Source organism: Rattus rattus, chromosome 15 (genome assembly GCF_011064425.1).
Source record: "Rattus rattus isolate New Zealand chromosome 15, Rrattus_CSIRO_v1, whole genome shotgun sequence".
NCBI lineage: Eukaryota > Metazoa > Chordata > Mammalia > Rodentia > Muridae > Rattus > Rattus rattus.
Genome location: NC_046168.1, coordinates 67,491,539 through 67,517,965, shown reverse-complemented (window position 1 = coordinate 67,517,965; position 26,427 = coordinate 67,491,539). Strand labels below are relative to the sequence as shown.

General features: G+C 39.2%; 1 protein-coding gene across 1 annotated transcript in view; it reads left to right on the top strand.

The window, feature by feature from the left end:
- Window positions 1–26,427, top strand: part of Wdr7 (WD repeat domain 7) — a 271,935-nt gene that overhangs the window by 63,884 nt on the left and 181,624 nt on the right. The window contains exons 15-18 of the mRNA XM_032885554.1: window positions 7,337–8,106; window positions 9,622–9,710; window positions 22,066–22,158; window positions 24,539–24,657. Of these exons, the coding sequence (XP_032741445.1) occupies window positions 7,337–8,106; window positions 9,622–9,710; window positions 22,066–22,158; window positions 24,539–24,657 (1,071 nt within the window). The remainder of the gene's footprint in view (window positions 1–7,336; window positions 8,107–9,621; window positions 9,711–22,065; window positions 22,159–24,538; window positions 24,658–26,427) is intronic.

Here is a 26,427-nt window from a genome sequence, read left to right as displayed (position 1 = left end):
AGTGTGGAACCCACTGACAGGATGCCCCTATGACGGGGGTTACCAGACTGCTACACATTGAAGTCACCTGGGATCTCTAAACACTGCTGCTGCCCAGCTCCCACCACAGCCTTTCTGACTCGGTTTATGCGTAGGTTCAGCAGTGCACTGAGAGCTTCGGGAGGCCCTCAGGTCGGTCTGTGTGCAGCAGCGCTGAGTGAACAGCTGTGGGGAGTTTTCGCCTGTAGAAGGTTGTGGCACGAATGCGCAGTTTCTCAGTAGCCAGGCTGGTGAGCATGGCTCTGTAGTGTCCAGCTGAGTCAGCAGAGGGCATTATGACTGAAGTCAAGACAGCTAAGGACTGGTGAGGCTCTCTGACTCTGAATCTTCCAAAGCTTTTCAAGACTTAGCTGTTTCCCATTAGGTCAGGAGTCTCAAAATAAGAACGCAGTGCCATCCAAAAAGCTTTGGACAGGAACAAGGATGGAAAATTGGTTTAAGAATAGCACTTTCACATGTGTCTAGTGAAATAATAGTTTAAAATTCATGCAGACAACCTCCCTTTGAATAAACTAGTAATAAGACTAATGATATATTATATTTTAAGAGCAAGAGCAACGTCAGATATCCATCATTTTTGCTGTACTGATACTAAGCATCCCATCTACAGAGTCAGTGTTTGTGCATGTGCAGTAAACCTCTGTGCCATTAACTGTTTTCTTAACTGTGTAATCACATGCTAACATGACTACAAAGAGGTACAAAGCTAGTTCTGCTAGTAAAATATTCCTAGAATGACCAGGAAGGCTATGACTCTGTGACACTGACATTGGAGTTTTAATCTTTTTCAGCATAGACTCAGAGTGACACATATGTCTTCATACTGCACTCCTTCAATTAACAGTGTAGCAGGGGTTCTCACGGCATGTGTGTCTGACAGGAATCTTTGCAGTTCGTAAGCCCCTTGACCACAGCTCTCCCTAACACAGCCATTCCCCACTGCAGCCCCTGCAGTTAGTTTAACTATTTTCAGGTATCTCTGTGACGTGTGCATTTGACACAAGTCAGAGGAGAATGCTGTGTGTATTACCGATCAGCTGCTTCCAGCCCCTGCAGTAGGTGGTCATTTTTGTTACATGGCAAACAGTAAGCTTGGAGTTAGGAGTCAGCTGCTCACCTCCTCACAGTCTGTGCTGCAACAGAGGGCTCTTGTCTTGCTGTTCAGGGCTCTTGGTTCTTTGGCTGCAGCTGGAGCTTGACTCCCTGTCTGCTGTTGAATTTTACTATATTACTTTTCAGTCTGAATATTATTTAATAATTATTATGTAATAATAGCATCCAGTCTTTATAAGAAATACCTTCAGAATGTTTCTTATGTAAGACATACCGTTTGTATTTGATATTTATAACTACACATTATTTATTATCTGCTAATAAATTCCATTAAAATATAAAAGCTATACTCCTTGATATGTTTAATATCATTTCTTGGTCTGTATTTAGTTAGCTGCTTATTAGGGGAAGCACATGGAAAGGAAAAGATAGACTGTATTACTGTATTATCATTCACACATGACCATGCATTCTCATCCTGCAAGGACAGATTCTTAAGAGGAGTGTAGCGTTGTCTGTTCCGGACGAGATCGCATGCCCAGGGTGGTGTCATGGACACAGTGTTGAGCTCCAGAGTGACTGGATTCTCTGAGGCACTTCCCTTAGCCTACCCGCTAGCATGAAGAAACACTAGTGTGGCAGCAGAGGGCGCCAGACAGCCACGCTGGGCATACAGATTTCCTTGTTATTTTTCCACCTCCCCGAATCTCTTCCTTTCTCCTTCCTCCCTCTCCTTTTTATCTTGATACCTAGAATAGTTAATGTGGAGGCTATGTTGTGAATAGTTTCTAGTAAGTGTGGAGGATTTCCCTCCCTCACCTACCTGAGAGCATTTTAAAAGTCCAACGTGACATCTAATTTATTGAGTGCACCATTACACTTACTGTTGTGCAGGAGAACTTAGACGTCCCTTCATAGAACTTCTGTCAGTATGATATCGCCTACCAGACCAAAGGGAAAGTTATTGTTCCTTTCTGTTTCCTGTGAAATAGTTTTTGATATAAGTCAATTTTTATATCTTATATAGGAAACTTGTTATTTAAAATGTACAGTATAAATCTTATACCCATTCAGTTGTGCATTCCATAAAATAGTAAATTCATATTTGTTAGGCATGTTTTCTTTTGCAATCTCTTTTTTCAGTATTTATTTAAAGAGGTATCTGTGCATGTCAGATGTACGCTCATTTTCTAACCTGTCCTCCTGTCCTTAAGGTCTTTAATCACTGATTTCAAAGCTGATATATATGTATATGTATATGTATATGTATATGTATATTTGTATATATATATATATATGTATGTATAATGTGTGTCAAATTTTAATGGCTATAGAGACTCATTTGTTAGAGTGGCCACCATACAAGCATTTGGAGCTGCCTGAGTTTGAATCACTGAGCCTGACTGCTGGTCGTGGCAGTGCGTGTAATCTCAGAGCTGGAGAGGCGGCACAGGGCGAGCTCCATCAGCAAGGCTCAGAAGGACGCTCTGTTTAAAAAGCTGTGGCTAAGAGGAAGACATCTCACATCAGCCTTGGCCTACATACACCCAGACACATACACCTGACACAGTGTCTGTCTGTCTGTCTCTCTCTCTCTCTCTCTCTCTCTCTCTCTCTCTCTCACACACACACACACACACACACACACACACACACACACACACACAAGTCAATGTTTCTGCTTTGCATTTGATTCTGAATATCAGCTGGCATAATACTTGGTAGTACAAATCAACTATTTTCGATAAAACCCATATCAAATGATATTATAGATTTGATTCAGGAAGAATAATAAATCACAAGACTATTTAAAGATAGCATTGAAAACTGTGTTATTGAATAATGATTTCAAAGTAAGTGAGCTTTCAAGTCAGGATCAATGAAGTGAATGGTGAGAGAGTAAGGTTTCGTGTAGACAGTGGATAAAATGGAGTACACTTAAAGTCCGAAACCCATTAAAGACACTTAAAACATAATTCTGGTATTCAGAGACAATGCTTTCAGATGTTTCAACAGATATGATTTCATCTAGAGTATATTCAATTATATAAAATGATCAAAACTTATATCTACATGTCATCATTTTTTTCTGCTGAACATTCTGGATCGTTATGTTTTGTTTGTGGGGCCTACCATATCTGACATGTGTTGTGCATGTTGTGCATGCGTGGGTGAGCATGCTGGGACGAGAACTCTGTCATTTGTTCTGGGTTTTACATGAGAGATGCTTTTGTTTTTGTTTTTCTAACATTCTTGCCTCAGGTTCACTTTCTGTTGTAAGTCATCGGTTCATTATTTTTCTCCTAGGTTTTCTTTTTTTGTTATTTTTAAAGCAGATTTTCCTTAAGACTTTAAATGGTGTCAGGCGTGTTGGCAGATGTCTTTAAAAACCCAGCACTGTGGAAGCAGAGGCAGGTGGGTATTTGTGTCTCCAGGACAGGCGGGGATACATAGAGACTCTGCCTCAAAACAAAAGAAATCTCACGTGGCTGAAGGTGTACTTCCTCCACACAGAAAATGAAATTACAATAAATTAAATACTTGAAATAGGCATAGGATAAATCTGTGTCCGAGCCTGTTATTACAGTTGCATTCCCTAGCAAGTTTAGACTCAGTCATTTGTATATACTTTATAATTTAACCTTCCTTTTTTGTCTTTCTTAAGTAAATTTTCAACTAATTTTTAAAGGACGAATACTTTGTTTTCTCTCAGGCATATCATACACCATAGATCACTCCTCGTATAACTGTTGAACTGAATAGAATCCTGCTCTGAGATTCTTTAAGGGGAACTGTTTCTACACGTTCCAGCAGATCTAAGAAATGGACAGAGTGAACTTCTTCACCAGTTAGCTTTGAAATTGTCACAATCCATGATGATTCGAACAAATCAGTCTGGTCCTGGGTGGTTTTGAAAACTTTGGAATTTACTAGATGTTTTTGCTCCTTTTTCTATAGTGTATCTTAGCATCACACACTAGAAAACTAGGCATGAGAGTGATGAGCTCAGCCATTTCTTTACCTTTAGCCAAAATGTCATTCTCAAGCTTTGGTGGGCATCTGCTCTTCGCTGGACAAGTCTTCTAACTCAGGGTTCTGGTTATGAGGTTCTGGTGACTGGAGACATGATGCTCATCTACTGAGGGATGCCGTCGACTCACTCCCTTTTCCCTTCAGCCTTACTCTGAAGAAATATCTATGTATTTGTCTTGGTGTTGGTTTCCTTTTATATCTTGCATTCCCTTTTTGTTTACGTTGCTGTTACATTCAGTTTTGAATCACACACAGCACATTCAGTATCTTTGTAACAAAGAGCCTTCAAACCTCACACCTAGACATGGTATTAATTAGATAAGGTTTTTGTTGTGAGCATGTGGCTGTCTGCTGGAACAGCTTCAGAAAGAGACACAGATGCTCGCAGAGCTGGGGTGCTGATGGGCACATGTGTGGCTGACATCAGATGAGACAGTCGACTTGAAGTCTGTCTACCTTGTGTTTCCCTCTTTCTCTTTTTCAAGCCCTTCTCACTGCTCCGGTAACTTTTTAGCCAGACTTGCTTGATTTTATGTGGTTTGACTGGCAATAGTCTCCTTTTCCTAAAAGAATGCTGCAACTGTTTGGTGGAAAGGATGTTATGTAGAGGAGCACTGGGAAGACTTCATTTGACTTGATGTTACAAATTCCCTCACACCTCGTCTCAGCACTGTGCACCCGAGACTGGTATTTCTGTGACACAGCAGTGATGAGGACAGTTCCTGGGCGTGGGCAACAGCTTAGGATGTGGTAGCTGGGATTCACAACAACCAGTCTCGTATTAAGTTCCCACGTGACTCACGTGACTTAGTGCTCGAGGGTACAAAGCACTGAGCATGGTGCCTAACGTTACATGTTACGTGTGCAAGCACAGTCTTCACTCTGCCCTATCGCTCACATTCTTGGGGTTATGGCACCTTTAACTTGCTCACATGGGTGATGTCTGCTGCCTCCCGCTCCATGTCCATGACCCTGCTCTTGTTCCTGGTAAGCTAACAGCACTGAGTCTAGTCACGTGACTCCCTCATCTGGATAGTTGTTCTCTGACATCACTGTGTGAAGTTGTATACTTGCTTTATCTAAGGGAATTCAGTAGATTCTTATACCTCCCTAGCCACACTAATTCACATCTGATGCTCAGGGACCTAAATTTCACCAAAACTGTGATGTTCAGGTTTACAAAATAAGGTTCAAAAGCGGCGCATGGTCTTGTGAGCTCTTAGTGAACTGTGGCCCCCCTTCCTGCTCTTGACCACCTGTGGGTTCCTTCAGCATCCGCCCTGTGATTTCCACTGCACTCAATGAGTGTTCTCTGCTTCTCCACTTAGCTCCTGTAATTCACCCGAGATAGACTTCTCTGCTGTGTTCCCTTAGTTTCATATTGACTATTAAATAGTGAAGCTATATCTTATGAGGTTTATTCTTTAGGTTGTTTACTGTATGTAGTATAGAAAGATTTATAGCCTCCTATAAACATCATTCAATTCAGAGAAGCTTATGTAATAGAGGCAATGATAGCATCTGCTTGAATGACTGTGTGAATGATTTTTGGAAGCTGCACAACTTGAGATATTTTGTGAATGATGATAGAGGAGATGGAGAAGGAATGTGGTCCTCGTGTAAATGTGTGCAAACATCGTCCTCTCGGAGGCTGTTTTTGGAAAGGATAAGTGATTTGGTGTTACGTTATTGGATGGCCTTCAGGGGTGAAATGGGACCAGCAGCGGCACGTTCTGAATGGTGTCTCGTGCTTTGCAGAGAAGTCTGGACTTCTGCTCAAGTTATAAAATGCTACTGATAACCTCAAGCTACAAGCATAGTCAGGGCGGATGGAAACGGAGACAGGGTGCCAGTTAGGGGGATTTGTAACTGTTCCATGACGAGTTGGTGAGCAATAGGAATAATTTTGTAAGACTTTTAGTGTTTTTTGATCATTCGGCTTGGCTGTTTGGTTGTGCAGAATGAATAAGGCATAATTAGTTTGTTCATGATTTGAAATTTCCTCACAGAGAAAGGAAGTAGGTAATTAAAACATTTTTGAGATATCCAAGTATCTGGGGCGTAGTGACTGTAAAATGTTAGGGGGACTAACCTCTGTGGGCTAACCTTTTCCTGGGATAGTTGAGAGTCCTGTCCTCAGTATAAATGAGATATAGTTAACGAAGAAAATGTTTATATTAATGAAAACACTCACCCGTACTGCTTTAATGTGCATCTATGTTGTGATTGAGAATTAGGGTCATAGGAGAGAAGGATGTTACAGAGAATGAGGAAGACTCATGCCAAAGGACACATGAGAGGAGCTGTGTGTCACAGGTCACAGATAAGGTTCAGGAGCCTGTGGAAGCTGAATGGAGAGTTTATAAATGGGCCTTGAATTTGGGCTTAAGGAACCTATATTTTATTCTATAGTTTTAATTTTTTAGTTATGAAAAATAGCATGTGTTAATTATGTGCAAATATATACTAAACGTTCTATGATTCCTTCAGAAAAATAATTGCTGTTTACCTTCTGGCTAACATTTCTTCCCATCCTCTCTTGCAGCATTTATATATGGGCATTCTGAATTTTACACATGTACATGCACACACACAAACACTACTAAGTGAAGTGTACAGTATGCACTTGTACCTCCACAAGCCATTGTCAGATACAGAAAAAAGTGGAGCCCTGCCTCAAAGCTGCCCCGATTCTCTCCACTCTCACTAGATTTAGCTAAAATGGACAGTAAGTAAAGGAGAGAAATAGAAAGAACATGGTCAGGATTGCTGTGCTTGTGTGATCTCAAAACCGAAAGACCTGATTGTGTCTTTCTGGAGAGTGTGTAAGCGGCACAGGATTCCTATGTGGGGTGCTGCGGACTGACCGGCAGCTTCTGTTGTGCACCTACAAGTCATTTTCGGAGCCCACTGATGATGCCGAAACCAATTTTAATGAGTATGGAGACTCCCACTTCAGTAATAAGGCTTTATTAATGTATACTTGGTTTTAATTAACCGTTATTCTAATGGTTGGGTCAGTGTAAAGTTCTCCTAATTGCATATGCTCATATCTTTTACATGTTGCTGGTTGGCAAGGATATGTTAATGACCCAGAAGCCCTACAAAGGCAGCTTCATCAACTTTAATCCAGCTATTTATTGCTCATTAATGAGTGTTGAAATTAAACACTTTGAATTGTAACTATTTCTTTAAAAAATATTTGTTACAGGGGAATTTACCTAAATATTCTCATAACTCCCTGATGGTTCAAGCAATAAAGACAAACCTAACAGACCCGGATATCCATGTGCTTTTCTTTGATGTGGAAGCTTTGATTATTCAACTCCTGACTGAAGAAGCCTCTAGGCCGAATACTGCACTTATTTCCCCAGAGAATCTGCAGAAAGCATCTGGCAGTTCAGACAAAGGGGGCTCTTTCCTGACTGGAAAACGAGCAGCAGTTCTTTTCCAGCAAGTGAAAGAAACTATCAAAGAGAACATAAAGGAGCACCTCCTTGATGAGGAGGAGGACGAGGAGGAGGTGATGAGGCAGAGGAGGGAAGAAAGTGACCCTGAGTACCGGGCCAGCAAGTCCAAGCCACTTACCCTACTAGAATACAACCTTACTATGGATACCGCAAAATTATTCATGTCCTGTCTCCACGCCTGGGGTCTGAATGAAGTTCTGGATGAGGTTTGCCTCGATCGCCTCGGCATGCTGAAACCACACTGCACAGTGTCCTTTGGTCTCCTATCCAGAGGAGGTCATATGTCCTTGATGCTTCCTGGTTATAATCAGGCTTCTGGAAAGCTCCTGCAGGCGAAAGCAGAAGCAGGACGGAAGGGGCCAGCAACGGAGGGCGTAGGCAAGGGGACCTACACAGTGTCCCGAGCGGTCACCACGCAACATCTGTTGTCCATCATATCTCTGGCAAATACTTTAATGAGCATGACCAATGCGACTTTCATTGGAGATCACATGAAGAAGGGCCCCACCAGGTGTGATCATGAGGTTTAATCTTATTCTTTGTTTTCCAAAGGGCTAGGAGAACCATACTTTATATTTGATTCTTGACTCTGCAACATTCTCCACTTTAGTCACGTTAGTGATTTCCCATTTCAATTGTAAAGTAGACGTTTCTAAAGTGCCAAGTTTAAAACATGATAAAATTGTAGCACTGTTTTGTGTGTGTGTGTGTGTGTGTGTGTGTGTGTGTGTGTGTGTCCATCTCTATATATGTTTAAGTGTATTTACAATGTAGGAGTTGGTCACAGAGGATGACTCTTGAGTAAATAAAATCTTAATTTTTTTTTATTTAAGATAATTTTTTTTCTGTGATAACTCTGACTGGTCTGGAACTCAATATAGACAAGACTGGCCATGAACTCCCAGACTGGCCCCTGGCTATTGGGGTTAAAGGTGTGTGCCACCACAGTTGGCAATGTTTATTTTTTAATTGTGTGTTTGTATTTGGGTCTGTGCATGTGTGAATGCAGGTGCCTGTGGCTTTCAGGAGAGGGTGTTATCCCCTGGAGTTGGAGTTAAACTTGGTTATGAGCTGCACAATGTGGGTTTTGGGAACCATGCTGGTCCTCTGCAAGAGCAGTGCGTGCTTTTAACTGCTCAGCCTTGTCTTTGAGCTCTGTAAATACAACCTTAATTTATAGCTTCTGGACGTTTGAACTGATACTCGGTTCAAAATGTGTGTCTGTTCATAATGTTTCTCATTGTAATCTGTATGCAGTAACAGTGTGCCCACGTGCTTGCACTGGAGTGTGGTAATAAGTACAGTCCATAATGTGCAAAATATGGGGAGAAAAATAACTTTAAAAACAGAATAGTTTTAAAACAGACTGTTTTGATTTTTTTACAATACTTAGCCTGAGTGCTATTTTCCATTTTACCAAAGTTATGAAGACAACTTATTATTACACTTCATTAAAAGTTGACCATGTCAGGTTTTATTAAACCTGAGACACATATGTAGCATTTATTTTATGTCATGCTCTGTTCTAGTTACTTGTACAAAAATTCAGTGTCCTTAATCTGGTAAATACTTTGATATATGGAATTGCTGAGCCAGAATCCAAATGAGACAGTTTATCTGTGGATTCCAAGATTTCTTTATGCTTTATTGCCGCGTATATGAATGCTTTTCAGATTAGTCTATTTTTCCATAAATTCCTGTGCGCTGAGCTCCCAGGATGCTAACAGTAAGGGATGGCTAAGGATGATTTTGACTTGTCAACTGTAGTTCACTGGAACATTCAAAAGTATGTGTTAAGACTAACAGAAAGTATACATTTCATTTAAAAAGTTTGTATTTTCTACTTCATAATCATGTAATTATTTTACTGGAATTTGAAACATAAATAAGTATGAAACTTACAAAACGGTCATCTGTTTGAAATAGTAAGATGAAAATGTCCTCTGTGTGTTTTTCATGTAGAGGATAACAATTGGAACCTCTCTGGAAATAGGAAAATGTTCAATGTCTTTTTCTTCTTTTAAAGGCCACCTAGACCAGGCACCCCAGACCTTTCTAAGGCAAGGGATTCCTCTCCAGCGTCCAGTAACATTGTGCAAGGACAGATTAAACAAGGTAAAATTGAATCTTATAAGTAATTGACATGGCATTTCAGCTGTAGAAACGGAGAGGGCATTGCTAATGTATAATCATAATATTTTGTTTGTCTCAGATTGTTAAAAGAGAGAAAAGTTGTTATATTCCAGATGTAAATATGGATAATTAAGATGTCACTTAAAAGTAAATCAGATTTATTTGGAAATTGATAACCGAGCATATTTCAGATAATTTCATTATATTGTCTTTGGTCTAATTTGTATGTATTAGGACCACCTTCACTTGACAACAATAGTTAACTGTGTATCTTAAGTTTAAAAGTGATACCTGTTTTGAACTCTGCATGGGAATGTTCAAATTCACAGGTTTATGCTGTGACTTGTGCTCTACTGTCTGCCAGTGGTGTCTGTGTTGCCATGCATAAGTCAAAATGCCCAACAAACTGTCCTTTGCATTTAAATAATTATATACATAACTTTCCTTTTTAGCTTTGTGTTTCGTTTGTGAGCAGGAGGGGAAAGGATGCATTTCTCCTCTTTTTGAAATCAATCCTAAAATCTTCTGTGAATTAACATACTACTACCCTTTTATTTATGTTTTCTAGCCTTTTAATACTAACACATGAAATACCCACCCCTCCACATACACCAAGAATGTTGGGGGGGCCACTTGTGCTCACATAAGTGTCTTGGGCCAAGATCAGTGCTGGATTTCCTGGAATGAGATGACGTTTAACAGACTTAAATGGCATGCCTGTGGTTTAGACAATAGTAAATGCTTCCCAGCGTCCGTCCATCCTTATCACGGACAGTGGGCTCCCACGCTCTGCACCCTTCCTTTCTAGTTCTTCAGACCCATGGGGCCCCTTTCTCACTTCTCTGTCCTTCATAAAGTTATAGAATCACTTTTGCATGGTTTACATTATCAACATAAAAATGACATGTAGTCGTATTTAGATAATTACAGTGTATTTAGAGCATGCATTGTACATGTACAAATGCGCACAAAGCAGAAATGTCTGCATAAACTGAGCATCCTTGTAACCATACCCATAGAGAAGGCCCAGAACTCAGATGGCACTGCAGAAGCTCCTGCGCGATCCCCTCTCTGTCTCCCTCACAGAAGTCCCTGCGTGTTCCCCACTCTGTCTCCCTCACAGAAGTCCCTGGGTGTTCCCCACTCTGTCTCCCTCACAGAAGCTCCATATATGTTCCCCTCTCTATCTCTCTCCCTCTCCTGAAGAGGCTCCCAGTTGAACATCCCTCTTCTGGGATCTGAATCCGAAATGATTGAGGATATGAATTTTGAGTGTCTTCAAGATGCTAGAGTATGTCTCACATAGCAAATTATAGTAAGAACAAGGTGCCCTTAAAACAATCAGGCTGAAGAGCAGGCTGTATAAACAGACGGACTCTCTGTTTAAACGTGACTCTTCTCTGCAGCTCATCACGATGCACGATATTCCAGAATTAGAAAAAGCAGCAGCTTTTAAAGTGCTTTTGGAAATTTTCTGGTGACCTCTTTCCTTTTTATTTACTTTAAAATTTTTTCTTTGCTGTCGTATCATATTTAAATTCTTAACCTTTATGATTTATTTTGCATTTCCTGAGATTTGCTTGAGCTCTTTTATCATATAGGACCTATATTCTTTTCTTTGGCCTCTACCGTCAGACTTTTCAGTTTTATTGCATTAGAACTGTACTTTGTCACTTTTGTTGTGTGCATTATAAGTTGAGTGCATAGACAACAGTTTATACGTATTTTTCCCTGTTCAGATTTTTTCCAGTATACTCTTTATTGCATGAAAAAGATACCCTTATATTATTAATTTGTTGATATTTTAATTTATTAATAGTTACTGACTTTAGTTAGATTTTCTTCCTCTATCTGTCGAAATGATTTTATAATTTTTCTCTTTTCTTCGTGAGATAAAAAATTTTGATGTTTTTGTTTGAAAATCACTTGGAATGTAGAACATACTTTATTATGATGACTTATCTGTTTTATAGGTTATTACATATAACTTGTAAAACTTGTTTGAAATGTGTAGTGGTCATGGGGATTTCACTGTGTAGTTTCATTTCTGATAATGGCTCTCTGGCAGGGTGGTGGCCTCAGCGAGTTAGTGAAGGAGGACTCTTTGACTTTTCTGTGGAGTGTGTGTGGATGACTGTGATTGACTCTTGGGTCGTCTTCCTCGTTAGCCGAGAGCTGCAGGGCTCAAATACATTTTTAAACTATGTATTTTAATTTTTAATATATTTTAAGTTATAATTTTTGTTTTTTGCTTTTTGTCTTTTCATTTTAATAACTTTGCACACTTTCTACAAATTTATCAGGTAGAAAAATTATAGAATTCTTAGAATTTTCTTTTTCATTTCTGTTATTCGTCTTCAATTTTTTTTTTTAAAATCCAGATAGCCTAGTATGAAACAACTTTTAGGTCTTCTCTAAGACCTAGCTCAGTTGAATTCTATGATTTTTCTGCTTCTAGGTGTTTGGTTTATATTTATTAGCATCTCGTTATTTCTGGTTTAAGTTCACTCCTAAATGTCTGGTTTCATTTTATGGGAACCCGAGGTTAGTTAATGAGATATGGCTGTTCCCCCATACCCTCATCTCCAGTCTGACGTTTCTTCCCGAATGCTGCTTGGCGGCTCCCACACTTCCCATCGCTGCGCTTCTATTTATCAGCAGTTAATTTAGTGAGGATATATTTAATTTTTCCAATTTTCCAAGGTTTTCCAAGAATGTGGAATGTGTCTGGGTTCTCATTGATAGCGAAGTAATATTATTTGATTGATTGTAATCTTTTCGAATGTTCCCAATTCACTGTATTTATGTCTTCAAAAGTAGCTGTGTGTTTGCGGCATGTATGTGTCAATATGCTCATATGCTGTGAGACAGCTAAATCAAGCTGATTATTAAATGTGTTACGTTACCAGTGTGCACATCTGTGTAGATGTGTATGTGTACACCTAAAATGTTTACAGTCTGATGTTAGGCGGAGGATTTTATAAAGTCAGCTCAGTTTGTTCAGTGATACTTAATATACAACTGATCATTGTCTGCCTTCTTGTCTGTATTAAGTAAATAAATACTATGAAATCCCGACACCATAATTATTCCTTTGCTTCCTCACTTTCTGTGAGATTTCTTTCATTTTTAACTCTGTTAGCTACAAAAGCATTTGGACTGTCATTCTTATTATTTGGCCCAGTTTTGTATAAATGACTAGTCTTTATGCTTGCTTGTACTTTTTTCTAAAATATACTCCATTTTTAATACTCAGCATCTTTAGTTACTATGTTAGTTATATAACTTCTCATCCTTTTGCTTTCTGTCTACTTGGGGCTTTGTATTTAAGGTATGTTTCTTATGTAGTTATCATGTAATTTATGTTTTGTTCTTTTAACTAATGTGATTTAATTTGGTTTGTTTTTTAAGAGGGTTTCTCATGTAGCCCTGGCTGTCCTGAAACATGCTGTATAGACCAGGCTGGCCTAGACTTTGCAGAGACTGCTCTGCCTTTGCCTTCCCAATGCGGGATGGAAGGTGTGTGCCACTATACCTGGTTGCAATTTGCTTTTATGAGATTGGAAATTCTTTTACATAGTGCTTCAAATATTTTTCTTTTCAGTAGTCTTTTTATGTATATACTAGTTTGCTTAAAATCGCCTCATATGCCATTGATGCCTTAAATTCTTAATATTCTATTCATTTGCTTGTTTATACATGTTTTTGCTTGTTTACTTACTTTTATATGTTTGTGTGTATGTCCATGCCCACAGTGCCATAGGGTACATGTGGAAGTCAGAGGCTTCCCTGTAGCTCTCAGGTCTTTCAATTGGCTGTACCTGCCTCTGTGCACTGAGCTAGACCACTTTTATGCCTTCCTTCCATATTTTAATTTAGGCTCTATGCCAGTAGTTTCGATTTAATTAGTCATTTTTCTTTTTTTTTTTCTTTTCTTTTTTTCAGAGCTGGGGACCGAACCCAGGGCCTTGTGCTTGCTAGGCAAGCGCTCTACCACTGAGCTAAATCCCCAACCCCTAGTCATTTTTCATTAAGGTCTTATTTTTCTTTAATCTTATCTTAATGTATTTTTAGCCTGGATAATCTTTTTATTACTTTTACTTTTGCACACTTACAGTCCAGCTGTTGCCCGCTCCTGTCCACCCTCTCACAGTTCCTCATCTCATTCCTCCTCCTTTTTCCAAGAGGATAGCCCCCACCCCTCATCCTCCCCACTACGTGGAACCTCAAGTCTCTTGAGGGTTAGGTGCGTCTTCTCCCACTGAGGCCAGACCACACAGTCCTTTTAACTCTCTTAACTCTATCTTTCTCTGAATATATGGGTTGTCTAATGCTTGTCATAGCTTTGCTTGGTTTTTATTTTTTTCTCTTCTGGAGACAGAGGTTCTTTGTATATCCTTGTCTGCCTGGCGGGTGGTGGGGGTAAATCTTGGTCTGTAGACAAGACTGGCTCTGAACTTACAGAGATCCATCTGCTTCTCCCCTTCCTCCCAGCTCCTCCCAATGTTAAGTTTAAAGACATGTACCACTAAAAGTCCTTTTTTTTCTTTTCTAAGTTTCTTAAGACAGGGTTTCTCTGCATAGCCCTGGCTGTCCTGGAATTCACTCTGTAGGTCAGGCTTGTCTTGAACTCAGAGATTCACCTGCCTTCTGAGTACTGAGATTAAAGGGGTTTTTAATTATTCTTATTATCAATTATACTTCCTGCCTCTAAATTTTCATGCTTGATTATCATGGAAAAGTGCTTAAATTTGTCAGATAGGATACTGGATATTTTTGTATTCTTACAGAACTTTCTTTTAGAATGGAGTTCTGTGAGGGCAGCTTGACCATCATTTTTATGATTTGGTAGGTAGATTTTTGAGCACTGCTCTAGGTAACACGAAATATTTCTTATTACTGAGGCAAGACCTGCCTTAGGACTCAATCAAATGTTTCATAATCCTGAGGCTTCCCAGCAGGCTGGTGGAGGGCTTTCTGATGGTCTTCCTCCCTCACTAGTTTCCTGAAGTGCTCTGATTGGTACTCTGCTGAAACGTGAGGAGAACCTTCTGTCATCTGCACGTCTAGCATCTCTCTTCTCTTTCCCAGCCTTTAAGTTCTAGCTGTTCCGTCTCCCTAGACTCCCACTCTGTGTCTCCAACTCATTGAGTTCTGATTCCCTGAGTCATGACTTAGGAGCTCTGTCAAGTTAGTGATTCAGTAGTCCAGTCATAGAGTTCACTTTGTCTCAAGTTTGTGAAAAAATGTTAGTTAATATAAATAAAAATTTTAAAATGACATGTTAATTATAAATAACAATATTTTAAGGGATTCTCAGATCCAACCAGCACTTCACTTTCAGTCTAGATCTCTGCTACTGATCTTAGAAAAGAGCGATAAGCTGTTGATCAGTTTGTAGAAAGATTTCCTAGGATTAATTAACAAGACAGCTTCTCATTTCTTAGATTAGATGATATAAATTTGACTCATTTCTGAAAATAACTTTGCAAAGAGCATAATTTAACCTTAAATCTTTTACCAGTGGGCTTGCTTGTGACTTGCCCACAATAATATCATCAGGTTTCCCTTCCAGATCTTTCCCACCTCCTTATCCACCCAACTTTAATGAAAGAAAGAAAAATCTAGATAGTGTCACTAAATAAGAGGGGAGACAATGTCCCAATTTAATTGCCAATTTAAAAAAAAATCAGCTTATTACTCTAATTTGTTGTAGAAGCCAAAAACGTAGGGATTGTTGTCTTGCTCACGGATTTTTCACAAGTTGTCGGTACAATGGTTGCTTCATGGACGAAGCTGGTAACTAATGAATCCGTATGTACCCTCTTTCTGCTTCTAGAGTAAATATTTCAGTAACTAGGTACTGTGAATGTACAACAAACCAAGTCCTGACTTCAGGGAGTGCGTATGCCTGTTGGAGACAGTGTAGAAGAGTGTGGCTCACGATGGTGCTGTCACAGAGTTATGGCTATGCCAGTACAGTTTGAGAGCCGCTGGCTCTTAGGCTTTGTCTGATTTTTGTGTTTTCATGTTTAACTCAATATTTGGAATGTATATTAAACACCTAGTAAGTGTTTATGATATGGGATGTTTTAATAGCTTCTCATATAAATTCATCTTTCAGTGTAATGAGTTATTTCCCTCATTCTCGGGCTTAGAGGACTATCTCTGTCTGTCTGTCTGTCTGTCCATCTATCTATCCACCCATCTATCATCTATCTACCTACCCACCCATCTATCATCTATCTATCTATCTATCTATCTATCTATCTATCCATCCATCCACCTATCTATCTATCTATCTATCCACCCATTATCATATATCTATCTATCTATCCACCCATCTATCATCTATCTATCTATCTATCTATCTATCTATCTATCCACCCATCTATCATATATCTATCTATCCACCCATCTATCATCTATCTATCTATCTATCTATCTATCTATCTATCTATCTATCTAAAAATTTGTATTCCTATTTATTTACATGTACATGTGTATATGTCTGTATATGTGCCAGAGGTTAGGGGCATCCCCTGGAGCTTATGCAGTTATAAGCTTCCTTTTGTGGGTGCTGGGAATTGAACTTGGGGCATCTACAGGAACAATACAAATTCCCAACCACACTGAGCCACTGCCATTTCTCTAGCCCCCACTTACTGATTTCTGATGTTAGTGGTGAAGATATTTTAAAGCAGATTTTCTTTTAAGTCTCTGGCTATAGCTACAGTCCAAGAAAAGTCACTGTTGTATCTGACCTTACTTCAGTTCTAATGTGAGCTAGTGATGATTCCAAGACTAAGTAATAATACTTGTGTCTGGGTTCAGTCAGAGAAGATGCATCTAACCCTCAAGAGACTGGAGCCCCCAGGAAGTTTAGAGGTCTGGTGGGGTGGGTGGGGTGGGGTGGGGGACATCCTGTGGAGACAGGGGTGGGGAGGGAGGGAGTGCGGGGGCGGGGGCGCGGGGTGGTGGTGGAGGAGGAGGTATGGGATGTGGAACTCTTGGGGGGTGGTTTAGGAGGGGAATAATATCTAGAGTGTAAAAACAAACAAACAAACAAGTCATAATATTTTATTTTAAAGAATATTCTAAATTTATTTTTATTTTATATGTGTGAATTTTTGCCTGAATCTATGTAGATGCACCACACTGGTTTCTAGTGTCCACAGAGGCAAGAAGAGGGTGCTGGATCCTCCAGGTTCCCGCTGTCTTGAGCCACCATGTGGCTGCTGGGAACTGAGCGTAGGGTCTTGTGCAAGAGCAGCAGGGGATGGTAAGCACAGAGCCGTCGCTCCTGCACCACTCCTACAGTCCTTCAGCATCATGAGCGTCTTGCCATGTTGTTGCCCTATCACGCCTGCCTTTCATCACAGTGGATTGTTAATTCATTCTGAAACAGTAGATCCTTAATTCTTTCTGCTGTCCGTACACTTGTACACCCAGCACTCATTAGTTATTTAATTCTCTCACAGAGTTTTTTGGTTTTTTTTGGCCTAATGGTGTTTGACAGTTTGGTTATGCATTGCTTCCTGGTTTGTTCCTCAGTAGCTAAGTAAACATGTCTAGATGATAAGTAAGCACATTACTGAAATAAGGTTTTCCAAGAACGTTACAGTGGCTTAATACAGGGAAATATTTATGATCTGTGGGGTATCCAGAAACAGTAAGTTTCAAAAGTCCACCAAAAACCCCTCCAGGTTTGTATAAGTAACTGTCGTAGTTACGCTTGCTTCAGCAAACATACTCGATGTTTGAAATGATCATAGCTGCTGTGGACTGTAGACCACAGCTTTCATCTTAATGGGCGTAAGAGCTAGTTTTGGGGCGATTGCCCAGGAACATGATTTTGGTTACCCCATTTTTTAGTTTTTGTTCCAGTAGAGAAACAGTTTCATAGTTTTACAGAACAAAGTAAGCCATAAGTCAAGGCAAGTTTAGAATGCACTGGTGAGTCATTGGAGTGATGGTTCCAGCAAGGCAGGGAAGGTTTTTATAGCTTGAAGATGCTATCTGGTGACAGCCTCAGCTTCTGCTGTGGTGGAAGCCAGCGGGCTGCTGAGTTAATAGATTCCTGCATGTTAGTTCAGACAAAGAAATAGTCAAGGCATGTGTGGTCCACAGGACTAGAGGTGGCCAGGATGGGCAACCAGCCTATGGACTGTATCACTCCAGCTTCTTCACACTACTGTGCTTCTAATGAGACTGTCAGTCTCTGCAACCACAGCTTTTAAAAAATTGGTTAATTAATTATTTTTGTTGAGAATAGATATACAATATATTTTTATCACAGTAGTTTCCATTTTCCCAACTGCTACTAGATCATCCCACCCAAATCCATAGCCATTCTCTCATTAGAAAACATCATCCAAATGATAATATAAATAAATAATAAAATGAGATAACAATACAAACAAACAAACCAGAATAGACTTTTTTTTTACAGAAGTTTTTTATTCACAGTTCCAGATTATCAGTCAAATACAGTTTGATTGGTAATATTTTCAAGCATTTATAGTCTTGAAAAAGTAGGGTATTTTGTGTGTATTTATTCTCATGAAGTAATTGAAAGATATTTGTAATCAAATTAGAAGAGTAAGCAACACCAAAATGGCGCAGAGCCTAGCAGTCTAAGGTCTATTGAGAACACTAAGGAAGAATTTGTCTGGAGATGGTAACTTGTTGTTTCAGCAGAGAGGGGCAGAGTTGGGAACTTTGTGATTCAGTGTTTCTGGACATGCTATGTATCATGCCTGGTGGGACAGTGGAGTTGGTGATGCGGAAGATCACTGATCAACCAGAGTTTACTTACATCTGAGTCCCACAGGAAAATGGTTAAGAGCTGCACTGCAACATTGCCTTCATGGTTACCATACACACATTCACAATGGTTAGGTCAGTCAGCACTGCTTTCCATTATCTCTTCTAAATTAGGACATGGTAAGTGTGGAGTTCTCATGACCAAAGGCATTAGAAAAGCAGTTTAAAGTTTTTGTTTCACATTACTATAACATTTACAGGAAGTTACTGTACTAATAGTGACATTTGCTTGGGGCCTCAACATGCAGCCCCACTTGTCAAGGGAGGTGTTACATTGTCTCACTTGAGTTCTTTGAGACCAGGCTGCTTCCAAGCTACTGATCCTTCTCCCCCTTAGCATCCTCCTCAGTGCAGGGGTTGCGGACCTGTACCTCCACTCTCTGGTACACTCCCTAGTTTATACCTCAGTTAGATCTTGGGAAAAGACAAAAGACCCCATTAATGGTTTATCGTAACTGTGTTCACTTAAATAGAGTGCCACGTATGTAAAGCATATAAACACACAGCCATAAAAGCAAGGGTAAAAGGGAAATGAGGCCTCAAGATGCCCGCACTAATGCCAGACCTGGTGCAGATTAGCCTCGTGGTAGATAGATGGTGGCTGGTGCTTCAGCAATTCCTAGTTTCTAAAGTTTTTCTACTTACCCTATTGTGCTCTCTCCCTCCCTCCTTCTGTTCTCTCCCCCTCACCCTTCCCTTCCCCCTTCCCTTCTTCTCTCCTTTCCCTAGCATTGTAATTACCATTAACATATAAAGGGCCATCTAGTATTAAATAATTTTATTTTTCCAGTGTTAAGCTTTTTAATAAAACTTTCCCTTCTAAGGCATTACGTTTATTTTTCTATAGTTTTAGATTTTTTTTTTTTGTGAAAGTTTAGGTGGTCTTTGGGTATATGCACTGAAGGGCTATTGAGATTTAGACCAATATGTAAAGAACCTTTGTCATTCAGAATGTTAATCTCTGTCACACACATGTTATTTACCCCACCGTAGCAGTAGAGGAACAATGGAGTTGAGAATCAACCTCAAGTGAAAAAGATCGATTTAAAGGTAGAAAGGTGGATGTCATAATGTTGAAACCCATGCTTATGCTAACTCACGGAAAGCTGGAGCAAACACTTACAGGCCTATCTTGCTGAGTAAGCTTGTTATAACGATCTGGTTTCCATGGGACACTAAACGACTGATGAGGCTCAAAACTACAACAGTTCTTCCTTAAAGGGCACTACCTGGCAGAATAATAGACCGTATGTCTCTTCAACTGTCCACCCTGTAAGAATGGTGACACGGCCGCCTATCTGCTGTAGTCAGATGAGCAGGCGTGATTTATGCTATGAATCTTGAAAATTCATCCATAGGATGCATTTCTGATTTGACATTTAAACCTTGAACATTTTACTTTGAGTAATATTTTTTTCTTCCAGTTTCTGATTTTTTTTTTTTTTACATGTGGGCAGTTATAAGAAAAGCTGTGACAAGAGTTTAATTTTTCAATAAACTGTAAAAGTGTTTCTGGATTTTGCCATTCTAGTTGTGAGGTAGTATGAGTAAAATATTTTTTATGTTGCTCCAGAGATCTTTAAAGTTTAGTAAATCCAATTTCTTAATCTCTGTTACTTCATTAGTAGCATCTGTTGGATTTATTAAATAAATAAATAAGCACCTATTACTACTTGCATTAACGTGACTCCACAATTATAATACCACGGATGCCTTTTCTCTCCCTGTGCGTAGCTGCGTGTGTGTTGAGCGGCAAGTCCTCGTGTGCATCCTCAAGCAGCTTTGCCAGCTGTGCTCCCGGCTTTCTCTTTGAATATTCATGCAATGAGGAAGCATCATGATTTAATCCCATTTATTTGACATGGCTGATAGTGACCAGTCACTACCGAACTTTCTTAGATCTATTTTTTATTTTTCTCTGATCTTCTCATTCTAGTGTGCCTACAGAGTTAGGGTGAAAAACAAAATTAACACAGTGTTCTCTAGAGAGTGTGGGAAAGGGACCTGTAGTGAAGGAGGGTGGCAGGATGGGAGGGTGACAAGAACATGGTATAGACATGGGACACTGTCTAAGAACACATTTTCTGCAGAAAAGTTTCAGCTGTTGGGGTTCCCAGAGCAGGGTGTTCAGCATTTTCGGTGGCGTGACCTTCAACCACACAGCCTGTCCTGTAGTCAGCACTGCCTCACCTGCTTCTGACACGGAGAGGTGAATCTCAATCACTTAAACCGAATTCGTAATTAAACAATGACGAGAAATGAAATTATTCAGTGGAATGTATTAAGGATTTGGCATGATTTTTAGTATTTAGTGGAGTTTTTAGGTATTATACAATTAAACACATAAGTGTAACACCAAGTAATTATGCCCTTATAACAAACAAAGCCTGAGTCTATCGTAATGAGAGAGCTCTGCAGTTTTCTCTTTAAACCTTGCCCGGGTGCAGAAGGCATGAAGCTAGTTCCCATTCTCCTCCTGTTCACAACTTCTCGGTTGTGCTGGTCACCTCACACGTGCCTGAGTGACATGATGATGCATTCGCGTGAGGATCATAAAAAGCTTGCTTTCCTGCAGCTGCCCAGTCATAACAAAAGGACTTCAGTGCATAAAAAGCAAACATCGTTCTGCAGACAATGCCTGATCTGCTCTGGAGCCCAAACCCATTGCCGCTCAGTGACAGAAGAAAGGAGAGGGATTAATTTGAAGATGCTTATGCAGGCCATATGGTAATTTTTCCATAGGAAGGAAGTGTCGAATGGTGACCCCTAAATCTTCACATTGACCTCCAGTTGTAGAATGCGTACGCCATAAGGTCCCCTGGCTTTTTCATGTGATAATTTAAGCTGCAGCATTCTCCTGGCTGTACAACTTTCTTGAGTGGGGGAAGGGCTTGCTTTATTCACCGAATATGAATTACAAAATTCACAATTGTTTTAGTGCCTATATTTTTAAGCTGAATGAAACTATATTAAAATTCTTCTCAGAACAGTGAAATGGAATGAACTGTGTTTGTTCTTTATGTTATATTTGATAATGAGTTTTTATGTGAGTGTAGGGAATCAAAATGCTATTGATATTCTTTTGAAATATTTAACAATAGTCTACATATAATATTAGAGAATAAACAGAAAAATATGATCAAAATATGAAGGCCTCCTAAAATTTTTCTCTGTGATATATTTTAAAGACTTGGGTTATATTTCTGGTAATTTTTAATGTAGTTTGTTTCGTGGTTATGTTTTTTTTTACATGATTTGCTCTATTGTGGATTTGTAATATCAAAAAGATCAGCGGAAGTTGAACTGCATTGCGATCCCTCTTCAAAGAGACACCCCATCCTTGTGGTGCTTTCTACCGAGCGCTCCTTCCCAGTTACAACACCGTTCTTTAGTTCTGTGTTCACTATGTTTTGCTAACTTTGTCTTCACTCTTCACTAATACTGAGCTTTCTTTCAGAAACCGCTGTACCTCAATTCTTTGCTCTTTCTTTCTCCTTGTTTCCTCTGCAAGCTGCTGCGCCTGTCTCTGCTCGGTCTGCCGCCGACCACTCTGGCTCTGACTCTGCCTCTCCTGCTTTACATACCTGCTTCTTAGTGAATGAAGGTATTCTCTCTCTCTCCCTCTCACATTGGAGCACTTCCTTTCCCTCTCTGCTTTGGCCTGGTAGACTTACCCTTGGATTTTATTTTTAATCTGATTTATACATCCATCTGCTTTATTTTGTATGAATCCCATTCCAAAACCTTATTTGCTGAACTCAATGCCAAGTGCCAGTTGTAAAAAGTGTGATGTCCCCCCTGCTTGGAGTAGAACATGTCTGCTGTCCTCTAGAGCACTGTCACAGGAGTGCAGAGATGCTAGCCTTGGTTGTGAAGTCTGTTGGGAGTTGAATTGTTGTCATAGTGGTCTTTGCCATTTGATTTGTGGCACTAACGATAATAAACTTATTATACATGTACTATTAGTAGTGTATGAGAGACAGTGGGCTGTCTTTACACAGCCATATGCTCTAGTAAAAGACAGGTGAGTCTGTTAATTTGCATCCTCCTTTGAGAAGTCTTCAGATTGATTATATAAGCTGATAGAAATTCACCTTTTCTACTGTTTCTGTTTCAGGCAGAGGCATAAAAATCTATAATGTAAGCCTTTGGTTTCTGTTGGGCTAGCATATCTTTCTTGTGTAGTTACACAAGTGGAAAATAATTTGGAGAATGTGAAATTGAGAATGGACTATTCAGATATTCGCCACCCAGTCCTCTCTTGGCATTGTCTGTACCTGAAGTACCAGAGCTCATGAGCCCCACAGCACAGCCACTGTCTCCATGCGGTCTCCACCCTTACCAGTCTGTGTAAAATAAAGAGATTAACTTTACCAAATCTAAAACATAAATCTAGACACTCCCCAAAGCTACTATTGCAAGGCCATTCAAGCAGAGGGATGGTAGGTCGCTAGCGAGGCACAGAGCCAGCCCCTGTTACAAGTAGTAAGCACTCTCCCAGAAAGAAAATGGAGGAATTTAACAAGAGAGTGTGTTGTTTGTTTCATTTCCCAATCAGAGGACTGTGCTGCAGCTTGTGTGTGAAGGCCGGAGTGAAGTAATTAGAATAACATTTGTCGAGCTATTTTTAAAATAGGTATTTGTTAATTTATGCTGTACTGCAAAGCTTTGGTAAGGATCATGATGTGTGAAAGCTTAGTGGATAAGCAGTTCAGTAAGCCTGCTGGCGAGGCATTGACACTAGCAGAGAGATTATTCATGTGAGTAGGTTATGTATGTATCCATATATGTGTATGTGGATAATATGTATATATCCATATATGTGTATGTGGATATATCCATGTGCTGTACATTTCAAAATGAAATGTATGTCCATCACCTTTATTGATGCAACTACATATTTGTTATCAATTGATGAGAATTTCTTACTGAATGGATGAGTTTTTAAGTAGATGACTTGTCTCTTTAATAATTTAAGAGATCACTTTATAATGTATCATAGTGTTTTGTTATTAATTTAGAAGACTTTAGAAGTTTTAATGCCTTTAAAACACAGAACTGATAAAGTTCTATGCTCATGGATAATACATTATGAATGCTTACGAATGCTTTTTCATCCATTCCTGATTATTCGTCTCTCGATGTTATCCTTGGGAGAAAATGGCACAATGCACTGAGCTAGTAATGCCCTCATACATAATTTGAGAAGATGAACATTCATTGAATTTGTATTTATAATGTATAATATACAGTTTTGCACACTTATAAAGGTGATATAACTCATAAAGTCTGTATACTAGCAGAATGGTAGTCTGTCCTCTCGTATAATTAGATTTCAAATCAAGAATCAGAAATTTGGAAAGAATAAATTGATTTTCTTTCAGTTGAAATCAGTGATGGTTAAGACTGTAAATTTTGGATTGTCCAGTTTTTAATTTTGTACAGTCTTCATTTACATTTCACTAAAATTGGCATTATGTTATCTCAGCTTTGATTGTGATCAAGTTTCTGATTCTTGTAGTAAGAGACGTGATTGTAACTATCTTAATTCAAGCCCCTGACAAAAAGGGAAGACAGCTTCTTTGACCGGGATGTTGGCCGCACACAGATCATTGAAGTGTTGATGTCTGTGAATGGCCTTTTACATGGCAACAAGTTCACATGGACAGCTCTCACACATGTTTATTCCATTCTTCCCCATCTTCTAATATCTTTATTTTAGAAAGTCTTTTTAGAAATGTGTTTCCTTTGGGAATTGGCAAAACTGTGTGGGCAATTATTTTCTATTGGTTTTTATAAACTTCATATCTTACAGAAATGATTGAAAAATGTCTTATGTCATTTCATATATAATATTATTAAACTAAAATTATGTATAGCCTACAGATCTTCCCTTTTTGTTTTTGATAAGTGTACATAAATAACTTCCCCTTTCCTGTAGATACCGAGATGTCTAACGCACTTGTCCCATGTCACCTCTGTAGGATGGAGCCAGTTAGCTGCTATGCACTGTGTCATGCTGCCGGACCTGCTGGGGCTGGGTAAATTCAGGCCTCCTCTTCTGGAGATGCTGGCTCGAAGATGGCAAGATCGGTGTTTGGAGGTAATGTTGAGTGACAAGGAAGGCACGGATATTTCACAAACTCACTGCAATGTGAATTTTAGGCAAAAGTAACTTTTATCCCCTGTGCCTTTAACATTTACTCATTACATTACAGAAAATAGGGATTCAAGATTTCCCCATCCTCCTCCTTTGTTTCTATAGTAAACAGTAAATGTCCTAGTGTGTTTATTTACTTCCTAAAAATTCATTATTTTATTAAAACTTTCACAAACTTTGTATAGTTATTTCTTAAGTGTTGGTTTCTGTAGAGATCATGCATTCGCATGCAAAGACATATGACCCTTCCTCCACGATAGATTATCTGGTACAATCCCTTATATTAGATTTCCAAGAGAGCAGTCAGAGACCAGATTGAAGGTCCTATGTTATAGTAAAACAGGACAGTCTTCCAATTATAATAGAGCTGGACTTAATGCTGGTGCCAACTAGTATTTGCTTGGTAACCCTGGATACTTTGCTTGTTCTATTTGTAGATAATTTGTAAGGTTGAGATAATAATGTAATTCTAGGGCTGGAGAGATGGCTCAATGGTTAAGGGCACTGACTGCTCTTCCAGAGGTCCTGAGTTCAAATCCCAGCATCCACATGGTGGCTCACAACCATCTGTAATGAGATCTGATGCCATCTTCTGGTGTGTCTGAAGACAGCTACAGTGTACTCATATGCATAAAATAAATAAAAAAATTTTAAAAAATAGTGTAATTCTAATGAGAACACACGCATTGCTAGGGTAAGTTGTGCATGAACATCATGGATTATACAAATGTACACTTGCTAACTGACCATGATGTCATTGAGAAAGAATTTGATAGGACCTCTGTATGTCTGGCCTACTGTTGAATGAAACATCATAACCCTGTAAGAGAATTGCCTGCTCCAGCCTCTGTTGACTCAGCTCCAAGCAGAACTGGAGCATGCTAAAGTTTGCATAGATGTGGATTTGCACTGAGTAATCTTTTCACTTACTTTCAAAGACAGTACTTACAAAGGTTTTACTCAAACTCCTTGTTAGATGAACCTGAGTTATCCCTTCAGTCTTAAATAGTTAATTGAATAAATTGATCAGTGCTTTGCTTAAAATTAGACTAGCTTCTTTGGGCTCATGCCTGTGGAGTTTCCACTAAACATAACTAAAATTAAACTGCAAAATAAAAAGTTGCATGACCAATTGGAAGAAAAATTGATAGGATTTTGAAAAATGATTCCCTCAATAAAACTGAGAGAGGCTATGTAGGAATGTATTTGCCCATTTTGTTTGTGTCTAGGTCTATGGGAATCATGTGGATTTATACCTATTTGATTATATGAAGGATCGATGCTTGAGGCAATGTTGATGAGATAAAGTAGATAACAAATATTAAAAGGCTTGGTGAAATGTAAATCTCAAATCAAGAAATAATTTTTTGGAGACCTCTGTCATCTCTCTGGCCTGTTGACTCAAACATTATTATCCAGTGAATGGCTTTAACATATTTATTTGCCTGCCCTGATTCCCTTCCCCTAGTTCCAAGCAGAATTGTAATATATAAGGAATTCACTAAATTAGGTTAAGTTTCTATTGGGCATAAGGAAAAACAATTTAATCCTCCTAACATTGATTTTTAACAATAATACTTACATGGAAATTTAATAATTGGAAGTGCTGTATAATAAGAATGCTTTAGAAAATCAAGTTTTAAGCATAAAGCTAATTAAATGTCTATCCATTAGCTTAAAATATTTTTGAATGAAAGTATCTTTAATGCCTAT